The sequence below is a fragment of the Kwoniella europaea genome, chromosome 1, assembly GCF_036810445.1.
Source record: "Kwoniella europaea PYCC6329 chromosome 1, complete sequence".
Classification (NCBI taxonomy): domain Eukaryota; kingdom Fungi; phylum Basidiomycota; class Tremellomycetes; order Tremellales; family Cryptococcaceae; genus Kwoniella; species Kwoniella europaea.
The window spans coordinates 6,909,597-6,931,776 of NC_089487.1; the positions used below are offsets into that span (position 1 = coordinate 6,909,597).

At 44.8% G+C, this 22,180-nt stretch overlaps 6 protein-coding genes across 6 annotated transcripts; 2 read left to right on the forward strand and 4 right to left on the reverse strand.

Annotated features, from left to right (window-relative positions):
- Nucleotides 1–287: 287 nt before the first annotated feature.
- Nucleotides 288–1,664, reverse strand: V865_002642 (uncharacterized protein; the record flags this gene model as incomplete). The annotated part of the gene is made up of 5 exons (XM_066226442.1): nt 288–533; nt 717–905; nt 999–1,273; nt 1,358–1,514; nt 1,596–1,664. 5 exons carry the CDS (start codon nt 1,662–1,664, stop codon nt 288–290), a joined length of 936 nt encoding a protein of 311 aa, XP_066082539.1.
- Nucleotides 1,665–2,145: 481 nt separating this feature from the next.
- On the forward strand, nt 2,146–8,731 carry V865_002643 (uncharacterized protein; the record flags this gene model as incomplete). Its single annotated transcript, XM_066226443.1, has 20 exons — nt 2,146–2,676; nt 2,746–2,943; nt 2,991–3,995; nt 4,050–4,505; nt 4,565–4,684; nt 4,748–4,912; nt 4,964–5,077; nt 5,135–5,344; nt 5,403–5,470; nt 5,524–5,865; nt 5,947–6,146; nt 6,205–6,386; nt 6,441–6,505; nt 6,568–6,761; nt 6,823–7,790; nt 7,845–7,885; nt 7,954–8,070; nt 8,159–8,340; nt 8,406–8,445; nt 8,530–8,731. The coding sequence occupies 20 exons, from the start codon at nt 2,146–2,148 to the stop codon at nt 8,729–8,731; spliced, it is 5,400 nt and encodes a 1,799-aa protein (XP_066082540.1).
- A 582-nt stretch (nt 8,732–9,313) lies between these two features.
- Nucleotides 9,314–13,116, reverse strand: V865_002644 (uncharacterized protein; the record flags this gene model as incomplete). The annotated part of the gene is made up of 12 exons (XM_066226444.1): nt 9,314–9,818; nt 9,881–10,181; nt 10,242–10,419; nt 10,482–10,583; nt 10,651–10,999; nt 11,061–11,189; nt 11,246–11,323; nt 11,378–11,560; nt 11,621–11,899; nt 11,968–12,099; nt 12,161–12,701; nt 12,804–13,116. 12 exons carry the CDS (start codon nt 13,114–13,116, stop codon nt 9,314–9,316), a joined length of 3,090 nt encoding a protein of 1,029 aa, XP_066082541.1.
- A 2,177-nt stretch (nt 13,117–15,293) lies between these two features.
- On the reverse strand, nt 15,294–17,100 carry V865_002645 (malate dehydrogenase, NAD-dependent; the record flags this gene model as incomplete). Its single annotated transcript, XM_066226445.1, has 10 exons — nt 15,294–15,329; nt 15,447–15,548; nt 15,617–15,780; nt 15,838–15,873; nt 15,938–16,022; nt 16,090–16,249; nt 16,312–16,460; nt 16,619–16,774; nt 16,922–17,010; nt 17,070–17,100. 10 exons carry the CDS (start codon nt 17,098–17,100, stop codon nt 15,294–15,296), a joined length of 1,008 nt encoding a protein of 335 aa, XP_066082542.1.
- A 587-nt stretch (nt 17,101–17,687) lies between these two features.
- V865_002646 (adenylosuccinate lyase) lies at nt 17,688–19,768 on the forward strand (the record flags this gene model as incomplete). Its single annotated transcript, XM_066226446.1, has 10 exons — nt 17,688–17,716; nt 17,785–17,827; nt 17,886–17,939; nt 17,999–18,107; nt 18,169–18,232; nt 18,285–18,314; nt 18,384–18,838; nt 18,902–18,981; nt 19,090–19,205; nt 19,309–19,768. The coding sequence occupies 10 exons, from the start codon at nt 17,688–17,690 to the stop codon at nt 19,766–19,768; spliced, it is 1,440 nt and encodes a 479-aa protein (XP_066082543.1).
- A 214-nt stretch (nt 19,769–19,982) lies between these two features.
- On the reverse strand, nt 19,983–22,167 carry V865_002647 (pre-mRNA-splicing factor PRP46; the record flags this gene model as incomplete). Its single annotated transcript, XM_066226447.1, has 11 exons — nt 19,983–20,075; nt 20,146–20,243; nt 20,315–20,547; nt 20,644–20,768; nt 20,824–20,878; nt 20,942–21,021; nt 21,089–21,205; nt 21,279–21,385; nt 21,502–21,665; nt 21,721–21,909; nt 22,007–22,167. 11 exons carry the CDS (start codon nt 22,165–22,167, stop codon nt 19,983–19,985), a joined length of 1,422 nt encoding a protein of 473 aa, XP_066082544.1.
- Nucleotides 22,168–22,180: the final 13 nt, after the last annotated feature.

The following is a 22,180-nucleotide window of genomic DNA, read 5'->3' on the forward strand; positions in this document are numbered from 1 at the left end:
AACGTCGGTTTTTGTGATGGTGATATATACCATTTCAAAATAGGTGGTATAATAAAGTTGATATTTGTGCATTGGATGTTGACCTATCCTATCCTATCTCTATCAATTCATCATATGATCTTCTATGTCTACAGTGTACAATATCAAAATTGAACAGCATGTCCAGTCTTTTGACATTCTAGTAGACCTTCCTGATTACTGTAACAGCCCATGGTTAGATGATCTGATACTGAGCTGGCACGGCTGTTCAACGCCATTATCTATGTTCATTTATTCCTTCTCTGTAATTATGTCAATTTCACTTCCTTCGGTTTCCCATCCTCATCCACCCCGAAATTGATCGCCAGATCATATATACCCAAGAATACCGCTCCTCCTAAGGAGATCGCAAAACAACGTGGTTGCCAGCCCCTGAATAATGCTGAGGGTCCTTCGTTCTTTAGTATACCCAGTAGACGAGGTGGGAAGGAAAGGATAGAGGGGGAAGGTTGGTTGGGTGGGGGTACACCCTTGATGGGTTGTTGGGTTGAGGTCTATATTCAGAATCGAGAGATCAGTATATAAGAGCATCACCGAGGAAAGAATGAATTGTGTTTCTTGGTTGGTTCACTCGATTTATACTTCAGAACAGAATGATTCCAATTTTTTGGTCTCTTTTGGTAACGACGTCTCCTCATAGAACTGACATATTCCTATCTGGAAGATGTAACACTCACTCTTGCTTCCAACATCACCCTAGTCTTCACCACATCCAAAGGCGTCGTTACTCCCGCAGCGAAGCCACCAGCTATCGAACCGCATATAGCAGCTTCGTAGGATGTGGGTCTCCTACCTCCTAGGTAATGTTTCGATAAGAGCGATTTGAGGGATTCGTATAATGGGAATTGGATTGATGTGAATGGAAGCTAAGTATGGAGTAGTAGTAATCAGCATTATTGGATTGCTGATAGTATGTATGATTGGTATTTGAGTTGAGAGTAAAGAGAGGATCCGCTCACCTCTCTAGCTATGGTTATTCCAAAACCTCTGTAAAACCCTCTTACACCCTCGAATTTCATAGTGGAAATAGCAGAATGTATACTACTTTTCCCCTGACCATATGCGCCCGTCTGCGTACGTGATTTGACCACCTCGGTGGGTACTCTGATCAAACATGAGATGTACTCTGCTCCAGAGGCTGAAACCATATGATTGAGCGATTCGTTCTGCTTGAATAGTTGGTATTGAGGTAGACGATGTTTGAGAGCTTCATAGGTCACGAAGAATGCTGCGGCTGAAAGATTATACAATCATATTTAGCCTTTCTACAAACGGGGAGAGGGGATACGATATAGTTTGGCATGATATCGGTACTCACCCCCAGGTGCACTTCCCATACCTACACTACCTACACCCCTGTAGACACCTTTGAATCCTCCCGATTGCCAGAACCCCGCTGATGACTGTATACGAGTCTTGATGGTGTCTAATGGGAAGAACATGAAATCTACTGCTAGACCTGAGATCGCACCGGACTATTGCCATCGAAGGATGATACACACAGATTAGCATTGAGATACAAAGTCAGTCAGTTTGTTCGGATGTTGTTGACTTACGACCAATGCCCTCTGGAAAGTGGGAGGCCGCCTTTTGGCTGGCGTCACATCTGTCGTTGAATCCCCCATGTCTGCCTTGTTCCTCCTAGTCTGATGCGAATCACGGACTCAAGGTTACTGCTTATTTATAAATATCAAGATGATCGATCTGGATGTATCTTACATGACTGACTTTTCGGCCGTTTACCATTTCAATCATCGAGCGACTTTTGGATGCCCTTCCGATATGGGGCACCGATCAGCTGGGGTGTGCCTATCCCGCCATTTGTAGGATTTTGACCTGGTTAGGCGTGGCTGCAGTCGGGTTCCTGGTTGTTGATGCCTGATGGATGGATGATAACATGACAGATTAACTTGTTTCCATTTCTTTTATGCTTTCCTTGACTATTGCATCTCCTTCGCCCCGCCATTCGGTCACGCCACAGCTGCAACACCATCACTTCCGTCGTCTCCCCACGCTGACTCGGAAACCTCCTGTCATGCCCTTCCTCAGCACACGAATATAACGATAAAACCTCGCCCTTCCGGGTCCAATCCTTGACTTTTCATCATGTCAGAAGAACACGGATCCTCACGGGGGTTCACCGTGACCCATCAACGGAATGTGCTCGACATCGACTTTTCAGGTATAATTACAGCCTCTGCATTCCTCACTATCCAACCTACCAATCCATCCCTACGAGCAATCTATCTTAACGCTTCTCCCTTGTTGCAAATCAACAATGTCACCTTATCTTCACCCACACCCGTGGAAGCATTTTTACCTACTCCAGCATCGTTCACACTATCAAATCCATTCCAACCTCTACCTACAAGGGAACCCCCGATAGACATCAAATCACATCCCGAGATCAAGAGGAAAACATGGTCAGCTATGGGTGAGAGCGATGAAGGTGAATTAGCAATTTCAGTATCAGGTGGATGGGTAAGATTAGTACATACCGAATTACCATCTGGGAATGGCCAGACTCAAGTTTCATTCGCTCCGATACATGTTCAAATTGATTATCAACTAGTCTTAGGAGGTGATGTTGTCGAAGGTATCGTGTTTAATCGACCGGGAGATGGTGGCAATGATACTGTGAGCGATCTGTCACCTTGTCTGTCAATAGGATAACTTAGCTTATTCTGTATTTGATACGTACTGTAGCAAATCCCTCACATGTTCCTATCACCCACCACTTATGATGCGGCTAGGATATGGACGCCATGCGTGGACAGTCTATGGGAGAGGTGTACATGGGAGTTAGAATTTATCGTACCTCGATATCTAGAAGGTGGAGAACCTGGTCCTGATGAAGAAGCGTACCCTGTGATGGTAGTAAGCAGCGGAGAGCTGATGGAACAGGTAAGCTAGATGTCATGCTCGGGGATGTAGCTGACTCACATATACAGGTAACACACCCTCACGACCCTAACAAGGTGATATTCTACTATCTCCAAACCAACCCTACTTCGGTCCAGCACATCTCCTTCGCCGCCGGTCCTTTCGAGATGCATTGTTGTTCAGCGGACGAATCGCACAAGCCCATATTGGCTTTCTGCCTTCCTGGCGAATTGGACAAACTGAAACATTCCACATCATGGCTACCAAGAGCAATGACTTTCTACGCAGAAATGGGTTCTTATCCATTTACAGACTTTAAGGCAGTCTTCGTCGACAATCCAAGAACCAATTGCTCCACATCCGCTACCCTCGCCATCCTTTCTTCCGACTTACTACACCCACCTCAAGTGATCGAACAAGCCATGGAGATTAGACAGGTCTTATCATTAGCATTGATACAGCAATGGGTCGGTGTGAACATCATTCAACGGACTCTGGCAGATACATGGCTTATCAATGGATTGGCACTCTACATCCAAGCTCAATTCATCAAGCATTTGTTAGGAAATAACGAATATAGGTTTAGGTTGAAGAAGGATATCGATCGTTGTGTTCAGCAAGATCAAGGTTCACAATGGCCTCTATGCGTCCCTGGAATCATCGATCCTCCAGATGCGAACGCGACCGCATTCATCAATCTTAAAGCTCCATTGGTACTTCACATCCTCGATCGGTATATAGCAAAAACGGGAACTTCATTAGGTCTATCGCAAGTCATACCGAGAATATTCGTTGCGTCTCTGTCCGATGAGTTACAAGGGAACTCATTGACCACTCAATATTTCTTTAGACAATGCAGGAAAGTCTCTGGATTGGACTTGCAAACTTTCCAAGATCAGTGGATTTTCGGAAGTGGATGTCCAAGGTTGTCCATCAAGACAAATTTCATCAAAAAGAAATTGCTGGTGGAATTTACTGTAACCCAAAGTCAACCTGCTAATGATTATATCAAGAGATTGAGTGAGAAGGTCAGGAAAACAGCAGTCTGGAAAAGACCGACACATTTCTTCGAGGTGAGCAGTCAGCTATTTGCTTATGATTTGCATTCAGCTGACATCTGTGCGCAGGGGAGTTTAACGGTTCGGATTCACGAAGCTGATGGTGCGCCTTTTGAGCATCTGATCGATATCAAAACTCCGACCAAGACATTCCCCTTACCTTTCAATACCAAGTATAAGCGTACTAGGCGTTCAGGTCAGATCGCAGCGCGGTTTAGTCAGATGCAAGATGCCTTAGCGGCCGGAGAAACCAATGACGAAGAGGATGAAGCTAGATTGCAGGCTGCCGATCGAGCAGGAGTATTCGCCTATCCACCGTGGGAAGATGAGGAAGAACGTCGAAGATGGAGAGTAGCTGAGTGGGGGGAGAACGATGCTGATCAGATGTTAGGTGAGGGTGGGGGGTATGAGTGGATTAGGATAGATCCCGAATGTGAATGGCTAGCTTCGATTGAATATAATGAGAAACCTTGGTGTTGGATCAGTCAACTTCAAGGTGATAGAGATGTGATCGCTCAGTTGGAGGTAAGTTGATCCCATCGGCAAAAGCGGTCAGGTCATCATGTTGGCTGATTGTTCGTCAGGCTATCAACCGAATGCGAGCGTTCCCATCACCGGTGATAGCGAGTGAATTGGCGAGAACGGTGCTGGTCAAGAATTACTACTACAGAGTAAGGATGGAAGCGGCACGTGCGCTAGCACAGGTGAGCGACTATTATCAATCTACGTCTCGTTGTCAAACACCCTAGCTCACCGAAACCCTATAGTACAACATAGCCGAGTGCGATTATATAGGTTATTTCCTGGTCCTCAAGCTTTTCCAGACCCTCTTTTGTCATTCGCCAGACGATCCAGATGCAGAAGCTTCAGCCATGGAATGCAGACCCCTTCCGAATGACTTCTCCAATTTCTCAGATTACTTTGTGAAAAAGGTATGTCCCGAGTTTACTTCTTGTCTGTTACTATACTGAGCGCCTCCACAGAGCTTGATAGCTGCCATGCCGGATCTTCGGGATATGCAAACTCGAACTGTTTGGAGAAATGTCAGGCAAATCTTGCTAGATTTGTTAAGATTGAATGATAATACCGGGAATGATGTAAGTTTATCTGTACATACCATGGGACAGGGGAGAGGCTGATATGCGCTGTTATAGTGGTCCGATTCGTACTATCTCGCTTCAATCATCACAGCTATAGGGAATGCCTTTACTTTTGGATCTGCAGCTCAATCGTCACTGGATGAAGATGAACGAGAAGCGGAAGCCTCGTTGCTCAAAGAGTCTGTGGATGCCTTGGACAGGGCCATGACAATGGATCGACTGGTACCTAGTTATCATAATGTGATCACTAAAGCGGGTTTACAGGTAAGCTTGGTTAAATACCAGATAAGCTAAGGACCTGGTGCTAATAATTGAGTGATAGACGCATATCAAATCTATACTAGCTGGACAGATCACCAATGATGCTCGACTCTTACTCAGTTATACTCGGTTAGCTAAGCTCCGCGCCTCGATTGTAGGGAAAAAGCTGATTTCCCTTTTAGGGAGGGTAATTTTGAGCCCATCCGAATGGTTGCCTTCGACGGACTTTTACTTTGCAAGCCTCCTGGCAAATCGTCGGCTCTCGATAGGTACCTTGACAAGGTGATCCGCTCTGATTCTTCACTCACAATTCGTCGACATGTTGCACGGGGTCTGTCAGAATCGATTCTTATGACTCTGGCTCTGGGAGAGATCCAAGTCTCTCAGCCTGGTGTATTGGAAGATGAGAATGAGGAAGCCAGAGAAAAAAGAAGTGAAGCTCAAAACAACGCAATTGTAAAAGCTGTAAGGAAAGAGTTTTCAAAGAAGGAAGATGTCAAGGTACTGGTTCAGAATCTACTTATGTGAGCTTGCAAACATTCTTTCTCACCTGTCTGGATTGACTCAAGTGAAATTCTCTTGCTGAACTGCTCGGTTGATTTCAGTTCAAGCTTCACAACACCAGATCATGAGATCTTGATGGCTTTGCTGAAAGTGGCAGAGGTAATCTCTTCCAGTAGTGCAGAACCCCTTCCTGGAAATATCATTACTCTTCAGACACCCACTGTTGAGACTGCCCCGGCCTTACCTACACCTAAGATCAGGTTGAGTATGGGAAGCTCAGAGATCAGACCTGATGCCCAAGGTGAGATATCATTTTCAGTAATATTCATGACAATAACTGAGATTGACATATCATAAAGGTTATGGGTTCCCTATCATCGATGGTCAAATGACACCTGGAGGAACAAGTATCCCATTGAAGATTACACTCAATCCCAATGCCCAACCCTCGCAGAAGAAGAAAGACAAAGTACCTAAACAGCAGAGAAGAGGTCTGAGCGATAACGATTTCAAGGCGATCTCTATTGCTTTGCAAAGACTTGTAAGTTTGCTGAACCATCAAAAAGTGCGCCTTAGCAGCTGACCGAGTTTCAAGATCGCCCATAAAACCAGTTTCTGGTTCAGACAACCTGTTGATCCTGTGCGAGATGGTGCTCATGAGTGAGTTGCATTGCATACACTACTCGAAGTGGTCAATGACTGACACATATGGCTTGTCACAGCTACGCCGCTATCATCAAGAATCCCATGGACTTACAGACTATCTCCGCTAAACTCGATACTGGGATGTATGCGAACCGACAAGAATTCGTGACCGATGTCAAACTCATCATTGCCAATTGTTTCACTTACAACGTTTCGCCCTCTAGTCCTGTTAGAAAAGCGGGAGAGGCATTTGAGAAAATGTTCACTACTCGTATGTTCATAAATATCCAACACACTCCAGTAATGTCAAGTATCGCTGACAATGTTCCTAGTCTGGTCGAAAACGGAGCATACGCTCAGCTCAAGTGCTGCAGCCGCTCAACAGGCTGCTATGGCACCTAAAGCACCTTTGATCATCCCCCCTGCACCAGTCGCTGCAGCTCAACCGACACCTGAGGCCACTTTACCTGCCCCCAAATCTACAGCAGTCAAGTTCAAGGTCAAACCACCTAAGACTGTCAGTATCGATACGTCGGTTACTGAACATGTCCCTCCAATGGCACCTCCGCCACTTCCATCGTCCAAGAAATCAGCTTTATCCGCTACTACAAAGAGTCCCGATCGACCACCGGTGCCGACTTTCCCCTCGACTGAAGCAAAACCTTCGAAGAAGAGGAAAGAACCTTCTAGATCGAGAAACGAGCTTGATGATATCCTCGGTGCAGAAGTCGATGAGATTGAGAAGCGACGGCCATCACTTAACGATGGACTCGATGAGTTGCTGGTACCGAAATCTGAACGTGACTCGCCTAAACCACCTGCAGCTAAGAAGATCAAGATACCGGCGTTTCAACCTAGAAATAAATCGCCAGAGAAGGAAAGGACCAGTAGTCTCTCGGTTGAACCTAAACCAAGCATTACCAACAAGATCAAATTATCAACGTCGACGCCACCCCTACCGTCGACTTCTCAAGCTCCTTCCTCCTCTTCAACTTCAGCTGACAGTACATTTGCCGGTAAGAAAGCTAAACCCAAGCCCTTATCTGTAACGATACCTCCTGGAGGAAAGAAGGCTAGTTCGATCGAACGGTCAACCACCGCCAGTGCTTCACCTGCCCTGCCACCTAAAGCTCAACTCCCTCCTCCAGCTCAACCTGATGTGGCAGCTGTTGCTACTGCACAGGTAAAGAGGGAGCCTCCTCCTAACTTACCTCCTACGACGCAAAATACAACTCCGATGAAGAACAAGAGGGCCAAGCATTTGATGAACATCCTGATGAAAGAATTCGCCGCGGTGTTTGTGAGTAAAACTCATTGCTGTCATAGAAGTGCTTGCTGATGGATCAATTGAAAGTTCTTGAAACCCGTTGATCCGATTGCGGATGGCTGTCCGACGTGAGTTAGCTAAGCAATCAAGTGGTGCGTCATGCATAGCTGATGTGAAATTGTAATGTGTGGCTTAGCTATTTGGACGAGATCAAACATCCCATGGATTTCGGTACGATCGTCAAGAAGATTGATAAGAAGCAGTACAAGAACCTGGGTCAATTTGCTAGAGACATCGAATTGGTGTTTGCAAAGTAAGTAAACCGAGCCATTCCTGCTATCCCTCATAGCATCAAATGAAAAGACGAGCTGATGGATTGAGTGAATTTGCGAACTTGTTAGTTGTCGTCAATTCAATCCACCTGGAGAGATCACTCAATGTGCAGATACGGTCGAGGACTTGTACTGGAAAGAATGGCCCAAAGTGGCATCTGCCAAGATGACTCCGGATGAAAGGAAGGCGATGGGTCAGTTGATTAGCCAGGCAATCAAAAATCCACATAGTGAATGGTTCAGATATGCTGGTGAGTTGCCCAAGTGATCTGTCAACATATGAGATGGACGTTCTAACTGGATCATCTTCAAATAGTCGATCCCGTAGCTTTGGGTATTCCACAATATTTCGAAATGTAAGTTTTTCTTTCGCCATGCATCATATCTTGAACCAAGTCTTGGCTGACTGAGGATATTTTCAATATTATTTGTATTTGTAGTATCCCACCAGACGATGCTAGAAATTTATCATTGATCAAAAACAAATTTGATAAAGGACAATATCGAGAGGCGAAACATATAGACGAAGATGTAGAGTTGATGTTGGAGAATGCCAGGGTGTTCAACGATGGTGGTCCCGTAGTGGACGCTGCGAATGCCTTGGGTAAATGGTGGGCTCAACAGAGAGCTAAGATGGATTAATCATTGTTGTAAACATCCGAGAAAAGAGAAGAGATGATCTTGTGACGATGTATGTATACTATCAGATACATAATCTGATTTCTGACGTGGGGGATTAGGTAATTCACCAGAGTATAGCAGTATGATATAATGATAGATCTATACAATTGTCATGTAATATAATCGATTCAGCATCTTCACATGCATCAATAGGTTGCCTATACAAATACGGTATTGATGCGATGTGAGAAGTTGTAGCTGTCACAATCAACTCAAAATATGGCTAATTCATGAGAGCGTTGAAGTATATATAAGAGGTACAAGATCAGACCGAGTTGTTCGTCAAGAAAACAGAAAAATATGGAGAAAGGAATGCACACATGTATAGTCAAGATTGAGATAGAGGGAAAAGAGAAGAGAACCCCAAAGTTTCACAATTGTCCACATGATAGTTTAATCAGATATTTGTACTGTGTTTCTCGATTTTTAATTTTGTTTTTATTTCTTCGTTACAGATTTTTGTTTCTAATCAACGGAGGTAACATATGAATATGAGTACCACAGTTAATTGGAATTTTTGATGGTATCAATCAAGATACACCTCTAAGATGAATAAGGCATGAGATTCGAACTGCTTCCACTACTGTTATCTCCACTTTGGTTTTCTTTATTCCCATTACCGAATGGTCGAGGAGTGATCAAATTACCTTCGGATTCCATACCTTCCATACTGGGTAGAGGAAGATATTGACCTTCGTCCATCATCATGTGACTTCCCGAACCCAGACCATTATTAGCTGTAGAGAACGGCATGGCGGTGGACAGGTCGGCTGAGGAGACGTTGAGATCATTTTGTGACGGTGAGGGGATAAATACATTCATCGAAGAGATCGAGGATCGAGCTGAATGTCCGGTTGTTGTAGGCATTGAGGGTGGGGCATTTGATTCGACTGATTTCGTTGATAAGGCTGTCTGTCTCAGAGATGTGATGGAGACGTAATCATCGACAAACGTTTTGATAAGCTGGAATAATCCAAATGACTTTTCTGATTTGAGAGTAAAGTCCCTCATGACCTGGGAAGTGATAAAACCGACTCTGCACACGATACTGCAAGCCTTACCAGTCAGCTCGATTGCTTCTCGCCAAATAATGATCAGTGTAACACTCACGCTCTCAAAGTGATACCGGATATTCCCATGACCTGCTTCAACACCCTATCAACCCATTCCGATAATCTTTCAACCCCTCGTCCCTTGTTTTGAGCACGATCACCGTCAGCGAGCCATTGACCGAAGTCTGCCAAGACTTGTTCCAGGATGTTTTGTTCACATGAGCAGGACAAGGCGCACTGGTCGGAAACTGATCGGATGTCAAGGGAGCTCCAAGCGTGTATCATTTCTCTTGTTTGCGCCGCATCGGAAAGTATAGGACCAAGAGCAAAGGCCACTTGTCTCAGGTCAAGGAAACGGGCTACAGTCAAAGTCTATCAGCTCAAGTCTGGATTTCCTTGGAGTTTTACAGCTGACTTACTGAACAAGTGAGCTGCTCGAACAGCAAGTTCAACTTTGGCCTCGGCAAACTCCCTGTGGAAAGAGGAAAGAGATTCTTCCATTATCGTCTCGAGATTATCCGCCAAAGCACGAAGCGCATTTTGAGTAGTAATAGCCACATTGTCACTGAGCTTGCTAAGGAGGTCACCGATCATATGCTGAAAAGTGACATAATCAGCTCAACTCTATGTTGCATTGGTCAATCAGCGATTAGGCTCACGTCATAGGTAATTGCCATAGCATCTGATATCATCGTCGAGACGACAGGCTGAACAGAGATCTGGTAGCTCTGATGTGAAAGACCAACCCAGAAAGTCCGGCACTGAACCACAAACCCTATAAGTTGTGTAATCGTAAAGGGACTTATGTGCCACTTCCAGCTAACTCACATTCATCTCATACCTATCAAACTGCATAGTCCTCATAGACTGTACCAACGTCTCTTGATGATGACAGAAAGAGATCCAGAAATCTTGTAAGGATTGTTCATTTGCCAAATGCCCAGCATCGGCAGCAGTGGGGAATCCAGGAAGATTGTACACCGGAGTTGGGACTTCGATGTTGTTCGGGTAAGGGTTGATACCGCCACTTAAAGCGGCAGTCGTATGTCTCCGAGGAAATCGAGGTCGAGCGGAGAATGCATCGTTGATTGATGTAGCTCTTGAACGATTTCCGGAGTTCGCACGAGTGTACGTTCGAAAGTCGTAGGACGAAGGTGATTTCTTGAGTGTACTGCTGCTAAGTTAAATAGGCACATCAGCTTCATGACTTGAAGGAAAATGGCCAAGCTGATATTTACGAAGTAGAGAAAGGGTCTTCTTCCTCTTCACTGTCTTCCAAATCCTCTTCCTCCATATCTTCATCGAAATCCTGTTGAGAAGTAGTCTTGAAATCCATCGACCCGTCTTCGGGAACGACATGCCAAGCGCTGAGATAAGGTCAGCTGGTGATGCTAGCATAAACTTCAAATGGCATCTAGCTTACCCGCTAGAGTCACCATACTCGTTCAATCTTTCAGCTTCAATCTGGATAGCAGGTCTAATAGAGACGTAATGGTATTTACTGTTCCATCCTATGATGAGCTATTATCAAGAGTGCTGTGTGTAAAAAACTCACCTGTTACCCCTAACACCAAGTCTTCTGGTCTTGATCCCTGGGAAAGCAGCTCTCACAGCTTTACCGAAAGAAGCTGAATTGATGGGCTTCAATCCATACTCGTCACATGATACAGTGTAAGAATGGTATAAACCTTGTCGAGGGACAGTTCTTCCGGGAGCATGGGTATAGCTTAACATCAACCTGGACATGGAAGAAAAACACAATCAGCTAGTTGACGACCCAAGCATATGATTAACTGACCATCTTCGAACCCATAGAGTCCTAGCTTTATCTTGTTGAGTCTGGCTCGTCATCCTCTTGATCTCATTTGATTTGTCGGTCAAGTCCTTTCGTACAGTCTCTTGCCTCTCGAGAGCAGAACCGGAGAGTGCCACACCCGCAAGTTGGTTTTGGAATTGCAAATCGGGTTGGGACATTTGCTTAGCAAGGATGAACGAGGTGCTTCTTCTTGATCGAGCTAACATCGGCCTTGACGGCGATGGGTTGATCGGAGTGTTGTAGGGTGTGTTTGAGCTAGTTCTGATGGTGGAGCCGAGGTCAGCTCTGCCTGCCTCAGAAATTCATTTGCCATGTAAGATCAAGCTCACCTTCGATGATGAATCGTCACCTTGTTCAAGCCTCCGTTAAGGGGATGAATAGCCGTGGTCGACCAAGGTGTGACCGAGTTGTAGTTGGTCGAAGCACTAAGCATCGACGCAATCTCGTCATCTGCTTCGGACCTGAGAGAATCCATATTAATCAGCTGCTATTCTCTTATTCGGGGGTATAAATTTAGCTTACTTGACTGAAACACTCTCAGACCTATATCTGTTGTAGGGAATACTTCTACTTGAACTTCGTTCTCTAGTCATTTTACCTACACCCATACCCATTCCTTGTAAGTTTTCAGTTTGAAGTGCCAACCTTGGAGGTTGTTGTCTAAACACCTCTCCGGTGGGAATACCAGCATTGCTGTAATGGTTCAAGTCAGGCAAATTCGTAATAGTTGGCATCGAGTAGACATTCATATCCAAAGCAGGTAAAGGAGAATTACTGAAGAGTTTATCATGGAAAGGAGGAATATGAGAAGCCGACATTGACATTGACATGGAAGAGTAACTTGATTGTCTTGAGTGTTCCATGGGTACATGATAATCGGTGGTTATTTCGGTGGGAAAAGTTTGGACGAGTAATCGAGCTGAATCGGTGTGTTGAGAACACATGGATGCCAAGGATGAAGAAGAAGATGCGTGGGAGAGAACATGAGAAGGTTGGAAAGATTGTTGCATCGGTGGGTAATCCATCGAAGGGGTGAAAGATGGGTTGCCTTGATTGAGAGTGCCTATGCAAACACGCAGATGATTCGCCACATAGACGCAAGGACCATCTCTCGTCAGCTCACTTAATCGACCTATCACTCTTACTTGAGACGTAAGAAACTTACCAAAACCATCGATCCTCTTTTGTATGGGACTAGTATCGATGTTGAGCGTATTGAACCCACCCGAGAACCCATCGATGGGTGTAGCCCAAGGATTGGCGGTGGACATATCTTGGGGTTGAGGATGTTCGGGTGAGTTCGACAAGACATCTCCATCGAATTGGAAATCTGTAGGGAGACATTGTTGGGGCTGATGACTTTGATGACGATGTTGGAGAAGTACATCGGTGGGCGAAGTGGTATCAGGTGAAGATGAAGATTGAGGTAAAGGGGGATATGTAAATCCCTCAAGGGAAGAGGAAATGGATTCGGCCATCGTGGCGAGATCGATGGGACAAAGAACAATAAGAGATGTCTCCTAGAGCCTGTCGCGGAAACGGTATCTGATCGTTATAGGACGTGCGAAGGAGATGAAGATCGTTTCGCAGTTACCTCTTCAAAGACGAAGAAGTCTTTTTGTATTTCCAGGATCCTACTGGAGGTGACCAAGAGTGATTCTGTGATCTCATACTAGTCAGTTTTAGTTTTCTCACGGGATTGATCGAGTGATAACTTAAGAATAGATAGATGGCAAGAGAAAGTCCAGAATAAACGGAGTAGACAAAATAGCTTCAAACATATTGAAATTCAGATTTGACTGGGAGGAAGAACAGGAAAAGCCATGTGTGTGTATGAGTAGATTTCTGGAACTGAATGAAGAGAAAGGTACTAGGTACTACTATCCTGTTGAACGACGATCCCATCTGATGCAATTCCTACTCACCTGGATCTGAAGAATCAAGATGAAACGAAGTTTGTCTATTTCGTTGAGATGTTGCGGAGAGTCGTCGCTGAGATACGTTCAACGTATCTATTCGTTTCGTTTTTGTGTTGAGATGGAAAGAGTAAAAGGTAGATGGTCGAAACGTGACGACCAGGTTTTGTACTCAAGAACGAAGGGGATCCCAAGGTTGTTGATGAGAGAGCTTGTATTGAAGTGTTACAAGAGAAGAAGAGGGAATCCAGAAGAAGCAAAAGAGTGCAAGTTGTATAAGGATACATAAAAGAGAACAAGTTTAGAGAGAGAGAGATGGGAATACAATCTCACGAGATAACCTCAGTCGGTGTAGAGTATCGAGTGTCAACATTCCAATGGGAATTGAGGCTAAGGGGTGTGTGTATGGGCTGTTGATGATGATGATCTGTGCTTGACTTGATACGATAGGGTCAATCATCTCGTTCCTGACCCTTTCCACCGTTTTAGTACCCACTCACAGAGCACAAAGAGATGGTCCCGATTTACCTGGTACCAGCTATGATCACCCATGTTGTGCTCATCACCATATCGAGCTTGATTCTTACCATATCCGGTGAGCCGCATACCACTTTCAACAACAGTCCTTTCGGCCAGAGTTACGATGTGGATCATATATAAAATTAGCACAGGAACGATGAATGCCACAGCGTGGGCTGTTATATGCATGTGAGCTATCTTTGCTGTACCTACATGGAATACATGGGATATAAGCTATGGGTCAGTTTCGTGAACCTCGCCAAGGAACATCGGCGGGAGATCAAGATACTCCGTCCGGAACATATGCAGGAACCACCTTTCCTGCACTAGGTGAATATGTGTCTGTCGATCAAAGCGTTGCCCCCAACTCTTTTAGTGCAAGGTACGTTATTTGTCTGGGTGGGTGCGAAAGTACACGTACAGTTAACGTATCTTTCCCGTTGATCTCCTTATCGCTCTGCTGGTCCGACCTATTCTGAGCTCAGCTAAGGTGTATACATGCATTTCTCTAAATCAGATCAATCACACCGTAGCTTGTCTTACATCCGCAGTTTCTCGATCTCGATGGTCATCGATTCTTCTCCCCACTCTATTCCCGTGTGTATCGTGGTCCAAGCGGAATTGATTGATGTGACGCAAAGGTGATCCAAGCGTCAATGAAAAGGTACAATCAAGTACAGGTGAAGTTTTTTTTTTTTAGCTTGGAAATTTGAGGGTATCGTAGCGTGAGCCACTGCCACGTCAGTATAACCCGTATTTACTCCTTGTATTGCGGAAGAGCAAGGTTAGAAGCTTGGACTCTTTTTATCAATTCGATACGAGCCGAGGGGTGATCTTCAACCTCCAATGTGGCTGAAATGGTCTTCAGCAGCCAAATCGCTTCATATCAAGTATCATGCAATCTGAAACGCTCAGTAACGTAGGACCTGTATCATCCATCCCCTTACCTGTACATCGCAACGTTTCATACGTGGAAGATTCTCTCATTGTTTCCGAGTATTTCTCACGCCTCAAACCCTCAAACTATAGATTCTCTTCCGTTATCAGCTTATCGTGATAGGCATTCTTACGCACGTAATATAATACATGATTCTCTTCACTGAATCTTGACGTGCAATCATCTTTATATACAGGCAAGATAGGTTTTTAACGACTATTCAAATGTATTTTCTACTTCTTCTTCATATCTCCATTGGGATCGGTGTAGCCAAAGTCACGACCTAGAGTTTAGGAGGAGCGGGTTGGAAAGCGGCACCCTAAACAATCACAAGCGTTAGCTATATTCGTGACATATATCAAGGGGAAGAGGGAATGAGGGAGATTCCAGCAGTTGCAGAAATAGATCTCGATGAGAAAAGTACAATGCAACTCACCTTCTCGATAGAAGGACCAAGCTCCTTGACAGCAGCTTCGAGCAAACCTTTCTCTACATCATCGAGTTGACCGATAGGAAGGATTTTCTCGATACCGTTGGGCTACGTGTTTACCAAATTAGCATGGCATTTCCTAAAAGGTGTTTGTATAACGATGACAGGTTACTCACTCCAAGCTCAATGTTGACAGAGAAGTAGTCTAAATCAGCTCCAATTTCCTTCTTGATAGCTTCACCACCAGCATCAGCAGCGAGGTTGATGTATGATTGAACGATCTTGCCCTTCTTTCCACCGAAAGCAGCATCGATGACGTAGTTGGCAAACTCAGCTCCAGCTGTGTGAATATATCAGCTTGAGTCGGATTGTCAGGACAGAAAACGACCAAGCTTACCTTGAGCCATTGAGAGAGTAGCGGAACCAGCACCGTCTGCATCCAACATATGGATATTAGCAATATCTTTATATATCGCATCGATCTATTCGTAGCTCACCCTTAGCTTTGACAACTTCATCACCACCGAACTGGATTCTGTTGACCAAAGCATCTCTCTTCTCCTTGTCGGCCAAGATTTCAGGCTATGATAGCGACATTCAAACTCAGCTAATGTCGGCTCATGTGTACAAGCAGTACAAGATAGCTCACGATGGCAGGTTTGGTTTGAGAAAGCAAAGGTAAGATGGTAGCACCAGAGTGACCACCGACCACTGGGATAGAGTATTTTTGGGCTTCGGTAGGTTTACCGAGAACTGAAGCTACGAAGGTAGAAGCTCGGATGACATCGAGGTGGGAAACACCCAAAAGTCTACGAATAACAAGCATGAGCTTCCCCGTACCGCTTACAAATGTAGTAAAGTCAGAGCTCACCTCTTAGGATCGAAGACACCAGCTTTCTTGAGGGTCTCAGCGAAGACTGGAACAGTCGAGTTGACAGGGTTGGAGATGACCAAGATGAAAGCTTTAGGTGCGGCGTTGGCAATAGCTTGAGCGAGAGTTGCACAGATACCGGCGTTGACCTAACAAATGGTCAGCTATCAGGACATTCCGCCTATATACAGAGATAGCTGACGAGAGGAGACTTACTTTCTATTGATTCAGAAGAAATCAAATCCGGTTGAATTTGATCAGCATTTACCGTAAATTCCCACACATATGAAGAATGATGAGAACGTACGAAAAGATCATCACGTGTCATACCTGGTTTTCTAGGTACACCAGCTGGGATAACAACGATATCGGCTCCCTTGAGAGCTTTCTCAGCTCCGTTATCGGGTGGGAGATAGCCTGTTACTTGAGCTGGAGTAGGGATGTGGGACAAATCGGCAGCGACCTGATGAATCGATGGACGTCAGCGCAATCGATACGGCATGCACAAGTCGATAAATAGCGGAGTCGGTCCTCGATAAGCAGGACAAAGGATATGCGATCGGAGTTGACGGACGAAGAACGCCATGAGAGTAGTTCAAATTCCACTTACACCTATGGCGTTGACCACATCGTAGAGGGCGAGCTCAGTGATGATTGGGTTGAGCTTGAGGAGCAGAGAGAGGGGTTGACCGATACCACCTGATTTAAGATCACGACTTGATAAGTATATATTGACAGCATGGTATATGTTCACTCACCGGCAGCACCGCAGACTACAGCTTTGACCATGTTGAATGATTATCTAGATATACTGTGGGGAGTGAGAGAGCTCGTCAGCATTGGAGCGTGTGCTTTTGCTTGTGATAACAGTAAGGCTGTGATAGTCACTCACTGTGTGTGTATGGGGAATAGTAGTGAGCAGCTAGAAGATGATGGAAGAAGAAAGGATGGGTGATGATGATTGATATTGAAATGGGGATGTATGGTATGTATATGTTATGTGAGTTGCGTGTACTCTTGTTGGTCTGTTTGCTATGGAGTCCCCATATCTACTCCAGAAATTCGAAATTAAATCATAACCGGTCGATCTGAATTCGAAAATCGTCACTCACACAATCGAAATTAACCTGCAGCTGAGGTGTCCCCAATGCAATAACCGGACAATCAGCCGAGTGATTAGCTCCAGCCACGTGGACTATCTCCGCTTGTCCTCTGTATAGCCACATCATGGTTCATGTTCATCATCCTGGCATCATCTCAAGCTAAAGAGGTCTATCTGCCATTGCGAAAAGAAAAAAAGTTGAAAAGTTGGCCAGGTCATTTTGCGTGATTCATCACCGTATCAGCTGAATTAAGCATAGATCAGAGCAGTCAACATGGACAGCTATCAGACTCCCCTCTCCTCGTGAGCTCCACTTCGCGTTTGTATGCGCCTTGCATAGCTCTCTTGACTGACTTTACATGACGGGACAGTCGATATGCATCCAAGGAGATGTCCAAACTCTTCTCTTCAGGTGTAAGCTAATCGTTCCCCCGTAGACGCAAGACACTAGCTCATAAGTATGTACTTGTAGACCAGATTCGGTACTTGGAGAAAGCTATGGCTCAACTTGGCCATCGCCGAGAAGGTCAGCTATGAAACGCGTTATTAGGTCATACTACCTCAGCTGACATGTACGATATGTAGGAACTCGGTCTTGCCATCTCTGACAAAGCTATCGAACAGATGAAAGCCAATTTGGACCTTGACGAAGCTCAGATGAAAGTTGCTGCCGAGGAAGAAAAGAAACGACGACGTGAGTACAACCATTGCGAGAATGTGGAATTCCTATGGCTAATGAGGTGCAATCACAACAGACGATGTCATGGCTCATGTCCACACTTTCGGTACTGTCGCTCCTGAGGCTGCCGGGATCATCCAGTGAGCCAGAAATATTCGAGGAGCGAAGAGTATCAGCTGATATGACTGATAGCTTGGGAGCTACTTCCTGTTATGTCACCGAGTAAGTCCATCATTGCTCAGAGGTTACCACCCATCCACTTCAATTGACAATACTGATATTCCACATTAGTAACGCCGACCTGATCTTCCTTCGAGAAGGACTCGACATCCTCCTTCCCAAACTTGCCGTCGTCATCTCTCGATTCTCCTCCTTTGCTGAGAAATATCGTGATTTACCTACATTGGGATTCACTCATTTCCAACCTGCTCAATTGACTACTGTCGGTAAACGTGCGACCTTATGGATTCAAGAGTTATTATGGGACTTGAGAAATTTGGAAAGAGCAAGAAACGATTTAGGTTTCAGAGGTGTAAAAGGAACGACTGGTACTCAAGCTTCCTTCTTGACCCTTTTCAACGGTGATCACGATAAAGTAGAAGCGTTAGATAAAAGAGTGACCGAATTGTTTGGGTTCCCATACGCTTATCCCGTTACTGGCCAGACTTACTCTAGAAAGATTGATGCGGATGTTTTGGGACCGCTGTCAAGTTTCGGTGCGACAGTTCATAAGATTGCTACTGATAGTGAGTAAATGAATATATCATTCTGATGTCCGGATTTTTGCTGATTAAAGAGAAACTACATAGTCCGACTTCTTGCCAACTTGAAGGAGATCGAAGAACCTTTCGAAAAAGATCAAATTGGTTCATCAGCCATGGCTTACAAGGTGGGTACTTACCTTTTATTCTACCAATACTATGTGCTATCCGAATTACATCACAAGAGTCGTTTCTGTGCAGGAAAATGACGCTGATGGCGTCTTTGTCTCATACAGCGAAACCCTATGCGATGTGAACGAGCTTGTTCTCTCGCTAGACACCTCATGGCAATCTACCAAAACACCTTGATGACCTCTTCCGTTCAATGGCTCGAGAGGACATTAGATGACAGGTGAGTCACATAATCCATATCCTCTCCAAAACCTCTCATCCTGTACATCGTTCCCAATCCTCGCTACCCAAGAATCGTTTGCCAATATCCATTGCCTGTTTAGTGCCAACCGAAGAGTCACCATCCCCGAAGCATTCCTCACCGCCGATATCCTCCTCACGACTCTCCAAAACATCTCTGAAGGTTTGGTGGTCTATCCAAAAGTAATCGCACGAAGAATCTCACAGGAACTTCCATTCATGGCTACCGAGAATGTCATTATGGCAATTGTCAAAGCTGGTGGTGACAGACAAGAGTGTCACGAGAAGATTAGAGTATTATCTCATCAAGCTGGATCAGTGGTCAAAGAACAAGGTGGAGAGAACGATTTGATCGATAGAATCAGGAAAGATGATTATTTCCAACCTATCTGGAACCAGCTAGACGATTTATTAGATCCTAACACATTCGTTGGAAGAGCTCCAGAACAAGTTGATGGATTTGTCAGGGATTGGGTCAAACCTGCTTTGGAGAAGTACCAGGATCAGTTGAAGAATGTAAAACAGGCTGAATTGTCTGTATAAGGAGGAGATGAGATGAAAACGGAAGTCATTTGGGATACGGTTTCTGCGGTACATTTAGGTCAAAATTATGCATTATCTCTCTCAGGTTGATGATTTGCAGTATCCTTACCAATGTGAATTGGCTTGACCGCACTTTTGTGTTTCATGAGCGAGCAATATATTCTATTTATACAATGCATTCTATCTATCGTCCTCTTATATCTATCACATCAGTCTACGCCTGTTCAGAATACACCTTGATTGTCTTATCGGCACCACCCGTGATCAACCTCGTACCAGTCTTATCGAAAGTAGAACAGAATACACCCTATAACATCCCAAAGATGATATCAGCTAAGCCGTCTGGTCCAGTCACCCGGAAAATCAAGCAAACTCACAGCTTCGGCATCCAATGAACCAGGTTGAGGAATATCCTTGAGATGTTGGAACGGTAAACCAGTCTTGTAATCCCATAGAGTCAATGAACCGTTATCCGCTAGATTGATCATATCATCATATCAGCATTTCATCTTCATTCTGTACTAGATATGAGGTACATGAACTCACCACCCGAGAACATGACACCTTCAGTGTTCAAACTCAAAGTATTGATAATAGCTTCATGACCGACGAAATTATGCACGAAAGTTCCTTCGGGGCATTTCCATTTCTTGATATTGTTTCCACCTGAGCTTGCCGATGCGAAGGAGTATTCGGTCGGATGGATGGCCAATGCTCTGACGGATTTCTTGTGGTGCGTTAGAGTCGTCATACATTTACCTGCTGCCAGATCCCATAATCTGGATCACACCCATGGATTAATCAGCGTTATTTCTATGGGTTAAGTATTGAGTATGCTGGCAAAAGGTGGTGGGCGCTTGATAACGATAACTTACCGAACAGTCGAATCCATACTTCCCGAGATGATTTGAGGATCAGAATCTTGCGTCTTCACATCTGCTACTGTACTGGTATGTCCAGTGAGGGTGAAAATATTCGCTCGACTTCGCATATCCCATACCTAAAAACAAGTCTATCAGCAACAGTTAGATAGTAGAAGAGTAAACATTACTTACTCGAACACTCGCATCTCGACCGGCGGTTACAAGAACGTCAAGCGTAGGGTGAACACTGTTATATATGTCAGTTGACCGGTAAAAAAACGAACAGAAATTTTGTTCAACTTTGACTTACGATAAGGAGTAGACACCGGAGAAATGACCATGATAATGCCTGATGACTTTATTTGTCTCTAAATCCCAACATTTTACCATCTACCAACAACGATAATCAGTCATATGCTCGATAGTGGTGGCTAAATGGGACATGGATCTAGCTTACCTTATCTTCAGCACACGAGAACAGATAAGGATGTCTATCCGACACAGCTAGTCCTCTAATTGTAGAGATATGACCAGTCAAAGATAATTTCAATTCTCCACTTGCCAAGTCCCAAATCTGTGCAACGACCATTCGTCGTCAGCTCCGTATACAATGCCTGTGAACATGGATGGGTGGATATCGAGCTCACCTTCACTACTCGATCACCTGCACCAGTAGCGAACCATTGATTTCCTGGATCGACAGCTACCGCTCTGACCCAACCCATATGACCCGAAATGACTCTTGTAAGTTTCCCTATGGGTTGTATTTTTTTCCAAGTTAGCTTCGATACCAGAAGAGCATGCATATCTGACTGAACAAGACAGCACAGGAAGTAAGATGGATTGAAAGATTGGAAAATAAAAACTTACATTGTGGGTGATATTCAGGTTTGACTTCCCTTGCTTCCTTCTTCCTCATCAAAGCCTGCGATAACCTAGACGACGCCTGACCACCTTCCGCCGCGAATCCTTGTTGATGTCTGAATTTCACTAGCGATCTAGGTTCAGCAGCGGGATCAGATGTATTTGATGATCTACAAAACCAGGTCAGTCAAAAAAACGGATATTATCCTACAGGCAGACACTTACGATGTAGCAGCTTCAGGTCCACCTATCAGCTTCTGACCAGCTTGAGGTCCAGGTGCCGATGAACCGTTACCATTTGCAGCGGCAGGTCGTTTGGGTCCTGTAGGTCCTTGTTGACTTGCTAATATAGGTGGAAGCGTTTGAACATCTTTATACTCTGCTGCTAACTTTGAGGCGAGCTTGATCTTATTTCTGAGCAAGACCTCTCATGGTTAGCAGGAAGACTGATATGGTCTCAATTCCCCCAACGCCATGAGCAGAGTGGATTGTATACTGGACTGAGACTCACGCTCTAGCCAATCCATCATCGATGGAACTTGCTTCTACACCATATACAACCCTCGTTCTCTTCGTACTCCTCCTTACCAAATCAGCTAAAGGCGGTAAACCATTTGAAGCAGTGGACGGTCCCGCATTACCGTCTGTCGATGGGAGGATCGAGGTCGACATGATGCAGATGCGA